This window comes from Ursus americanus, chromosome 3, assembly GCF_024610735.1.
Source record: "Ursus americanus isolate L20-20 chromosome 3, mUrsAme1.1.p, whole genome shotgun sequence".
NCBI classification, from domain to species: Eukaryota; Metazoa; Chordata; class Mammalia; order Carnivora; family Ursidae; genus Ursus; species Ursus americanus.
Genome location: NC_142129.1, coordinates 12,706,476 through 12,717,330, shown reverse-complemented (window position 1 = coordinate 12,717,330; position 10,855 = coordinate 12,706,476). Strand labels below are relative to the sequence as shown.

General features: G+C 43.1%; 1 protein-coding gene across 1 annotated transcript; it reads right to left on the bottom strand.

The window, feature by feature from the left end:
* Window positions 1–625: 625 nt before the first annotated feature.
* Window positions 626–3,535, bottom strand: PRSS37 (serine protease 37). The gene is made up of 4 exons (XM_045793596.2): window positions 3,357–3,535; window positions 2,050–2,303; window positions 1,330–1,466; window positions 626–766 (listed from the first exon to the last, which is right to left on the bottom strand). Exons 1-4 carry the CDS (start codon window positions 3,533–3,535, stop codon window positions 626–628), a joined length of 711 nt encoding a protein of 236 aa, XP_045649552.2.
* Window positions 3,536–10,855: the final 7,320 nt, after the last annotated feature.

The window sequence follows — 10,855 nt, the reverse complement described above, 5'->3', positions numbered from 1 at the left end:
TGGACTTGATTTATGGCAGTTGACCCTGTCCTGAAGTTCTGTTTTTTACTTCTTACCCATTACTAGCTCTCTCCCTGCAGTATGCTGCAGTCAGCACAGCAGTGAGAGAAAGCATGGGCGTTCTTAGGAGAGATTATTCCAGCACCCACGATCTTAGCACAAGTGAAAGCTTCAAAGGAAGTAGCAGGAAAATAGAAGCCAAAATCTGTTGTGATGCCATGGACCCCCCCTATAATTTTGGAGCTAAGAGCACAGGATTGAGAATCTGAATTTGGGGGTTCCATTCCAGGCTGTGATGTCTATGAGCTTTAGATAATGTTAAGTACTCTTTTTATTCTCAACTTTCTCATTTGTAAGGTGGGGATGAAAGATAACCTCAAGGGTTTGTTATGAGCATTAAATGAGATAATGGATATAACCCTAGTACAGTGTGATAAGTGCTCATTTCATGTTTTGTTCTTGGTTCTTCACATCCTGGTGGGATATGAGCAGAGACACGACCAAGGAAACACAGGCTACTGGTATGATGTATTTCCACTTGGAAATTTTATTTTGAGTTTGGAGAAAGTAGTGGCTTGTAGAGTCGATGACAAAGCCAGTGGGATGCAGAAGAAGTAGTAGGGTGTCATTTTTCTTTAGTGATGCTCTCGATCCAGGGTATATATTTGTGAACATTGGTGTAGATTCCGACATCTCCTCCCATGAAGTGTCCAACCTCGATCCCCTGGAGCTTGTTTTTGCAGATCACGGTAGCGACGGCCACCTCCTACCAGATATTGTGCAGAGAAAGGGAGACAGAGAGAGATATGATCAGAGCTTGTCACAGGAGCCCTCTTGTCCCCGACATGAATGAGCTCTGCCTAGGGGTAGCATTTTGGGTCATGAAAACAGCACCGGACCAGGAGACAGGAAGCTGGAGTCATTTATCTAGCTTTGCTGTAACTAACCTTGTTTCATCTTGAGAAAGTCAGAGAAAAACCTCTTCCGAACTCACATGTAAAATGAGTCAAACCCCATTTTTATTTGGACTGATGAAGCCAGTTTCCATTGTGAAGGTTGAATTTTTTTAAGCCCATTTGACCTGCAGCTATGAGAATAAATAATAAATCTAGCAAAGTGGAGGTGCTGCATGACACGCTTTAATGAATAAGGACACCTGTAAGGAGGGCCCATTACTGAAGGAACGATGGAGGCTTTGCTACAGCCTTATCAAATTCTCAAAACATTGTGGGAGAATGAGGGTGTTCTATTTTTTTTTTTTTTACTGTCATGATTGGTTAACTAGACACATACAAGCAAATGAAAACTGAATATAGAGAAAAAGATTACCCCAAAAATTCGGCTGAAGACTTTCACAAATTTCACACATAAGGAGTTCCTGTGACGTTTTCCTTGTTCAGTTTTCTGGCACTCTTTATCAGGCATCACAGGGGCCTCCAGGTTCTGCCTTAAATCAGGATGTCTGCCTGAGGGAAGACAGGACAGAAGAAGCCTTCCAGTTCACCATTGTTATGTAGCCTGTCCAACCACTACCCTGTATTTCCACTGGTGTTTTGTGTGTATGGCTGAAGAAAAAAGGAATGCGAAAAGGGAATGATCTCGTGCATGGTTATGAGAGTTAATCCAGAAGATTTAAAAATAGCCTTTATGTCTCTTTAGGAAACAGAGTTTCCTTTCTACTCTGTGTTCAGTCTTGGAGGAGTAAGAGGTGACCTGACTCAGGTTCTCCGAGGTGTCTTCTACATGCAAAATGAGCCATATGCCAGGCTTGAGCACAGCCTCTTCAATGGGACTCGTGCCTCTTACGGGAATGGTATGGCCTCTGTGCAGTCAGATGGCCTGGTGGCTCCAGCACCTGAAGCCTCAAGGAGGTAGTGTTGTGTCAACATCCTGGGAAGGGAGGAGCTTTGGGCTTCTGGGTGGGTCTCTTTGCTAGACCACTCGTGGTCTCTGCCCCTTCTCCTCTCCTCTCTTCTCAGCTATGTGGACATGGTGCTCCTCTTCTGGGGTGACTGATGACTCTGATTTGCTGTGGGGGGGTACACTCACCGTTGTTGTTTTGGCTCCAGTCCAAACCTGCGAGCAGACAGACGGTGCCTGGCCGGACATTGCTGGTGGCGAGGGGAAGGGGCTGGACTTTGTTGTTGAGTCTGGCAGGTTTCGCCAGCTTAATGAGCATGAGGTCATCCTGGGGGTTGCTATGGCTGAAGTTCCAGTAGCGGATAATCTGGATGGGGTTAATTGCCTGCTCTGTGCCATCTCTGACTCTGATCCTGAAATTTCCCAGCATCACTTTCAGGTTTCTGGAGGGAGAAGGGGTTGGAAGTAATCACTGTCACCGTCACCATCATGATCATCGTCATCATTATCATTGTTGTCGTCAAAGATGACATTGAATGTTACGGTGTGTCAGGTACTGTGCCAGTTGCTTTATCTGGAGTCTGGATTACCTCCAGACACATGGAGGCATAGAAATATTACCTTCCCTCCACTCCAGCTCCAGCCTATCCAACCGGGCATTTGCATTCTGGTGGGCGTAAGAGAATGGGATGACCTGAGCGTTGGAGCTCTGTTTGCTTCATCAGAGCCACTCAAAACCCTACTTCATCCTGCTCTCTACTTTTGGAAGATGATATATGTGGATTAAATCGATGGATTCTCCTGTCCTCTGGTCTCTCATTAGGTTTTGGTTGATAGCAAGCACCAGGCAGTAATTGGAGGGAGAAGAATGAGGTTGGACAATTCATCCTCCCAGCTACCTTCGCACAGTTGCCACACTGTGCTTCTTATCAGGCCGTCCGTTCACACAGTGCTTCCTCCCTTCCTCTCTCTCTCGCCGCCCCCCCCACCCTTCCCCACTGCCTTCTTGTAACCATTCTCTCTTCTTGCCCCCTTAGTCCTAGGGGTAGTAACTGTACCTTTCCAAAACTAATCCTGGGGGCACTGAACTATTCTCCTCAATTTGTCCAATTCGAGTGTACCCTCAGTTACCTGCTAGTAACTCCCTTAAGTGTTAAGTAAGACACATTCGTATTGTCAGTAAAAAACTTGAAAACACTGAGGAGCCATGCTCTGTGGGGCGGTTTCCTCACTATGGACATTTGGAGCTGGGTGATTGTTTGAGGGCCGGCCTGTGCACTGTAGGATGTTCAGTGGCCTCCTTGCCGTGGACTCTATTTGCTAGATAGATGCCAAGAGCACAGCACCCCCTTAGTGCATTGTGACAAACTGAAAAGATCTTCAGACTTTGCCACATGTACCCTGGAAGGGAAAGTTGCCTCCATTTGAGAACCACTGATGTAGAATGAGTCACAGCTGCTTCGGGGCGGTGGCGGGGGGGTTTTCCCAGCACTCACGGTAAGTAGCAGTGAGCTGGGGCTAGCACCCAGTTGTTTTTGATGAGGACACCCACGCAGGGGTTGAAGTGAGACTTGAGATATACCAGATAGGGAGCATGGTCTTCTTTCTGCACAGACGAGTGAGCAGAGAAAACTGTCCCTGGGAAAATAATCAGTAGTCTAAATATATAGAACATTCTTAATAGGTAAGACATGTCCTAAGACAAATAAGATAATCAGCAGTTTCCTAGTTGAAAAGGAATGTGAACAATTTTAAAGAAGTAATTCATTGGCCAGGAAATGTGAAAATGTTTGACCCTCTTTTTCTAATAAAAATGACATACCATTTTATCTAATATTTACAATAATAATTTTTGGTTTAATGTTGATACTATTAAAATCTGAGAAAGTACAATGGAAGAGACTCTCTTTCACTGCATGTAGGGACATGAATTGATTCTGTCTAAATGTTTGAAAAAGTTTAAATAGTTCATCAAGAGTGTATCAAGAGTATAAATAGTGCATCACCTATGACCTAATAATTTCAACCCCAAGAATCCATTCTAAAGAAATATTCAAGTGTAGACAAGGATTATGAATGTGTGCTCACTATTTATAATAGCTAAACATTGGAAATATAAATGTCCAATATAGTAACGTAGGACACTGATATGTAAAAGTACATCAACATATGGAACATCATATATATTAAAATTATATTTATAAAGAATATTAAACAACAAAGCAAATATTGATAAACTTTCATTAACTTAATAATAATAAACATGTACATTAATCCAGTAATCCAATTGTCTAAAAACAAGCAAAGGAAAAAAATAAACCATTTAAATGCAAAAGGAAATAAAATAAAGTCTGGGGGTAAATTTAAAGTGTTAGCATGTGCTGACTGAGAGGTGGGATTATGAACAATGTTTCTTTTTTTCTACTTTTTAATATTTCCAAATTTTTCATATGAACATGTAATATTTTTTTAAATGAATGATCAAAAAAAAAAAAAACACAAAACCACTTCAGAAGATAGGGAGGAAGGCTGCTTGTAGTGTCAGAAATAAAGTACTGTTATTGTCTAAGCTGTCCTTGGTTCTTCCATTAATCCTTCCCAAGTCTTGGCTTACACCTCCCCACACCCTTTTATGATCACATAGAAATCCCAAAGGAAAAAAAAGTGGCATATTAATAAGGACAAGAGGCTTTGAGCTTTTGTTCTAAGTGCTTTACATGGATTTATTTAATGTTTTCATAATATCTGTATAATATAGGTAGTAATATCCCCATTTTGACAAGAGAAACTGAAGCACAGATGGGTTAATGAATTTGTCCAAGCCCACACAGCTAATGGTGATGCAACACAGGCAGTCAGGAAGTGCTGGCAGTCAGGAAGTACTGGGAAATGCCTCACCAGCCAATTCTGCCATCAGAAGGACTTTGGAAGTCAGGGAGTGCAGGGGGTAGGGCCCTTGCATTTGATCTTGTTTCTACGTTCTTCATTCCTTGCATTCGGAGTCTCTTCGCTTTTGAAGCAGGGGGGATATCAGACTTCCAAATGAGCTCTCTGTCCCTGTGACTACACTGGGACCTGCTCTGTGGGTGATGAGGCCCACATTTTGGAATCACTGCGGGGAACACGCAGTGCTGAGCCTTCTCTAAGGCGAGTGAGCACCACCGCCAGCTCTGTAGCTTAGCACCTAGCACTGGCTCGGCCTCCCTCCTGAGAGTCTTAGGGTGGGGTCTAGGAGGGGAGAGACCTAGTTCTGTCCATGACTGGTTTTCTTAGATTCTTGTTTTGTACCCTCCACACAGCCCAGTCTGCCTTACTCCAACCTACGTTAATCTGTGCCTTATAGGACAGAATCGAAGGTCATGGATACATACCAGCAAGGACACCCAAATAGAAGATAAATTTCATAGCAGTCCAGATCTTTCCCTGCGAGATGCAGAAGATCAGCAGAGTATGAAACTCTCAGGACAGTGTTCTCCTCAGGAACGCCTAGTAGAATCAGTGGATATGGTTAGGTATGGGGACATGAAATGGGATTGGGAAACAGCTCTGGGCATAAACAGGGGGGTGGAAGAGGGCTCCAGGTAGACAGATGAAGGCCCTTCTGCTCCAAGGGAGATGGACTGTGCCTCTCTCGGGTCTTTCGGGGAAGAAAAAAAAAAAGCCTAGCTCCTTAGACTTCCAGATCCAGGTCCCTCTACCTGCTGTCCCTAAAAGCCCATCAACTGTCTGTGGGAAAGGGAGCTCTAGGCTCAGGACTTATCTTCCACATGGAGTTTCTGAGGCCAGGGCTGTGGGGGACAAGATTCGCCACCTTAGCTCAGGCAGTATCCCCAGGTTTGCTCTGAACCCCCTACTACTTATCCTTTCCCTCAGCCCCTCCCGTCTTTATTACACTTCCTTCATCTTTCCCTGTGATCACTGTTTGTTTCATCACTCAGCTGTCATCACCAGCTTGGTCTGCTATCCTGATCACCAGCTTTGAGCTAAGGACATGTGGACATGAAAAGCACTCAGACAGTTATTTTGACAGTTGGGGAATGGTCTATATTCTAGGTTATATTAAATTTAGGACCTACTGTGTATTGGTGACAATTCAGAAGGCAGGACCTGTCAGTGCTTTTTACCTAATAAAGAGATTTCTCAGCCAATAGTAAACTGTTAGGGTCATCTTTGGATAACTCAGAGCACACTCTAACAAGAACACTTTCACTAATAGCACTTAACCAAATCCCAGGCACTTGGCTCAATTCTTTATAGACGCTGTCAGTGGTGATTTCATATCAGGTCAGTCTGAGATATAAAATTAATTATACTTTGTATCACTCTAGCCCTTCAAAGTCTCTTAAGCCCATAATCTCCTTCCAATGGCACAACAAGCCTACAAAGAGGAGAGGAGGCTGGTATCATTTTTTTCTTGATCTGTAGATAACAGAACTGAAAGAGAATTTACATCAGTGTCTCAAAATCACACATGATTGGAAAGACTAGAAATAGAATCTAGGTCTTATTATTGGAGACACATCGCTTTTCAACGTCCTCCAGGCTTTGGCTAATCAACTGGCATTCCTAGATCTTGAAAAGCTACATTTCCTCACACAAATTGCCTGAAGTGTGAAATGAAAAGGAGACATGGTGCATACTTTCCGGTCCCTCACAGTGAACACAGAGGTCCACTGGGGAGTAGGGCTGGCTTGCGGAATGTCTTTGAGGTTCAAAGACAGGATGGAGCTGTGGAAGGTTTTCCGTGGTGAGGGTAGGATTAGTTAACAGAGGTGGAACTTGAGAGAGAGAGATTCTTTACTCTGAGGTTGTTGGGCCTAGATTTTTTTGGAAAGCTTATGGACCAGGAGGGGGTGTGAGGCCTTTCCAAAGACAGCAGATTTACTGGAGGAGGCTGGTACGGGGGACTACTACCTGTCTGTGAGTTTCAAATTAGTATCTCCAGCCCAGACCTCCTGTCCCACATATACAACTGCCTCCTAGAAACCATTTTTCAAAAGGATTTTGTTTATTTATTTGACAGAGAGAGGGAACACAAGCAGGGGAGGCAGGAGAGGGAGAAGCAGGCTTCTCGCTGAGCAGTGAGATTGATGCGGGGCTCAATCCCAGGACCCTGGGATCACGACCCGAGCCAAAGGCAGACGCTTAACGACTGAGCCATGCAGGCGCCCCCTTCTAGAAACCATTTTTTTTGCATCTGCTTTAGGTTCCTGAAATTTAGCATGTCAGAATTTTACCCTTTCTTCCTCCAGTTTTTCAAATGCATTCTTTTGCCTGTTTTGCTTATTTTAGGAGATAACTCTACCTATCACTTGTTTGCTTTCTCTCTTTCTCACCACTCAACCTCAAACCATCCTACTTCCAGAAGTCTCTTAAATCCATCCTTATCTTTCCATTCTCACTGCTGTCGTCCTAATGCAGGCCATAATCTTGTCATGCTTGAACTAATATATGTGCCCATCTGGTGTTGGCTCAGCTTGACATTCTCCTTTTTATTTAGAATTGGTTTTTTTTTTTTCCTTCTAAAGTACATATGAAATCATGTCAGTCTCTTTTTAAAAACTCTTCAGTAGTTCCCTGTTGTCTGTAGAGTAAACCCCTAGCATGCTTTAGGGGCCTCCCTCGATCCTCATCCCATCTTGTCCTCATAACCCTCTCTGCTCAGCTCCCCCCCCCCCCAACCCCACACACTTTTTTCAGGCCTAGCAAACTATTTTCAGGTGTGGGCTTTCTTGTTTCAACGTGAATACCTTTTTATATTACCTTAGCTTTTGAGTGCTTCGTGTAGTTTGCCAATCCCATTTATTTTTTCCTTTTTTTTCTTAAAGATTTATTTATTTGAGAGAAAGAGAGAGAGAGCGAGCAGGGGGAGGGGCAGAGGGAGAGAAACAATCCTTAAGCAGACTTTCCGCTGAGCACAGAGTGCATCTCAGGGCTTGATCCCACGACCCTGAGATCATGACTGAGCCAAAATCAAGAGTCGGCCACTCAACAACTGCGCCACCCAGGTGCCCCATTTTCTTCTTTTTTGTTTTAGGATACTGATTTCTGATATGAACATCATTCTTAAAGCTTCTGTTTGAAAAAAAGTAACTTTAGAATTCTATGGATGGATATGTGTGTGTGTACGTGTGTGTATATGATACTCGACATTTCCTCATATGTTTGTTTTCTTGTCATTAAGTTCTTTATTAGTATTATTACAGCTTCCTCGTACACATGGAGACACATCTGCTTCTAGCCTCATTCCTCAAACTGTCAGGTTTATAGAGACTCTAATTCTATTATTGTTTCATTCTGTCATCTAACTGATTTTCTATTTAAGTAACATTCTTGTTATATTCCGCCACCAAAAATCAATTTGAAAAAGGCAGCTACCGAGAAAGGATAGAATGAGAGAGAGAGAGAGAGAGCGCGAGAGCACTGCATACAGGAGGGCAGTGTAGTAAGAACAGATTTGGAGCTCTGACAAGAGCCACTCATGTTGGTATTGGTTGGGAACTTTTATTCAAATGGTATCTACGGTTGTGAGACATGACCTGTACAAGTGAAGCAGTTCTGAGGAGGGGTGGGGTACACACTGCCTGCATAAAAGGGAGGGGACCAGTGTCACACAGGAGGGTGGGACACAGCTCTGCTTCATCAGAGTAGCCCAGAAAGGAAAGGGGTCAATGGGACATGTAGAGGGAGGGGTGCTGGTCACACATAGGGGGGAAGGGACTGGTGAAAAGAACTGAGAGGCTAGGGGAGGAACTGGGGATGACTTTTAACTCCACAGAAGGTTTACTTGACTCCTGCTTGGAAATTCTTTTCCCTAGATGAGGTAGATAAAGCTCAGACCCGTGGACCTCATCTACCCATAGGGCAGGTTTCAGTTGGACTGGAAGATCTCCGTGCCTACTGACAGGTGGGCTGCTGTGGCTGGTGGATCTTCTTTCACACTGAGGATCAAGAGTGGAAGGAGACACCTCTAGATGACAGACTTTTATAGAATCCCGATCCTCAGTTCTCCCACCTGTACCTTCTGCTGCCCAGAATCCCCAAGCAGGATAGAAGTTCTGTGCCTTCTTTGTGCCTGTTCATTTCTACTACATTCTTATCCTCAGCACAGGATTCAGGCATCAGCATGAATTGTGTCCTATTAACCTTGCTGATGGTGACTGGTGAGTGACTGAAGGTAACTCTTTGTCAAGTTTATTAGGACTCTGGGGGTGGGGTGGGGCTGTAGTGCTGTGTTGGGGAGGGAGAGCCAGTGGATCAGGGTGATGCATGACTCATTTTCTGTACAGGTTCAGTCATTGGTAGGACCTAACTAAAACTTTCTATTATGGACTCAAACCTCCTCGCAATGTCTTATAAAGTTCTTGGGCTAAAACATGGAGGTATGCCAGAAGGGGGGACGGAGATAGGAGCCTGGAAGGGGGCATAGGAATGTATAAAAGACATAGAAAACAAAAAAGCAAGCGTTCTGCTGTAAGGGTCAAAAGGAAAATGTTGATTTTGCTCTTGGGCTCTAAAATGTAATGTGCAATATTAAGAATAATCATCATCATCACTGCCACCATAAAAGCACATAACTACATAGTGCTTTTATAACAGACACTGCTCTCTTCATATTAACTCATTTGATTCTTATAACAACTTTGTGACATAAGTATTATTATTCTCATTTTTTTGATGAGGAAACTAAGGCACAAAGTAATTAAGTAACTTGCCCATAATGAAGTTGGTATGGCTGTGTAATTAGGCAATTAATGCTCTCCTACCCAGTTATATGGCCTGGGACAAATACCCTAACCTCTCTGAGCCTCAGTTTCCATATGTGCAACATGAGAAAAATGTCTGTCTCTTAAGGACATTAGTGCTTCCTAAACCTATATTAGACTGAGTGGAGTTAACCAAGTTAAGTGTGGTGGGGGTGGGTAGGTTGTTTCAGACAGAGGTGAAGGTTGTTTCAGTAAGTGTGAAGGTCATGAGGTGTGACATGTTAACTAAAAGACCATCTCTGTGGCTGGAGCACAGAGGAAGGAAGTAGATTAAGAGTCAAATAGTAGAGGGTCTTCTAGCCTTAGGTTTTGAAATGATCCTGGATATAATAGGAATCCTTTAAAGAGTTTTAAATATCCGAGTTATATTACCACACTTAGGATTTAGAAACAGTCAATGACTTTAGTATGGAGAATGGTTTTGGGTAGAGATATGGGTTATGGGTGGGAAAGATCTGGAGAGAAATTTAAGACTGTTGCAACTCTGCACAGCAGAGTGGACTAGGGTGGTGGCAGTGAGTCTGAAATAAAGGAAGAGGATACCAGAGGTAATAGTGAGGTAGAAGGCACGGTCAGTTGAATGTGAGGAATGAAGGGTAGGAAGAAGTAAAGGCCGTCATCCAGAATCCTGGTTGCGTCAATGGTAGTACAATATATGGAAATTAGGAACACTGGAAAAGGAGGTATTTGGGGAAGGAGACGGGTTACTTTTTTGACTTACTGAGTTCGAAGTACTTTTGAGACATCAAATGGAGATGTCCACCTGAATAGAAAGGTCAGAAAGTCATGACAGGGGTCTGAGCTGGGATGCAGATTTTGGAATTTGGGAATTTTGACAGGATTTGAATTTGTAGGAATGAGTGGAAAAGATTACTTGAAAAGAGTTTATGGAAATATGTAAAAGACAAAACTATGAAGAATTCTAACTGCCTTTTTTGGTTTAAAATTCTTATTTTGAAATAATTATACATTTATAGGACGTTTCAAGAAATGTATAGAGTACCACATACCCTTCATCTGTTTTCCACCGTGGTAACATCTTGTATAACTATGGCACGAAAAGATAGCAAACCATGAAATTGACATTGGTATGATTTGGTTTATTCAGCTTTCCCCCTTTTTTACGTGTGTGTATTTAAATCTATACAACTTCACACATGTAGGTGTGTGCATCCACTACCACTTTGAAGACACAGAACAGTCCATCACCACAGAGTCCCTCTTGTTGC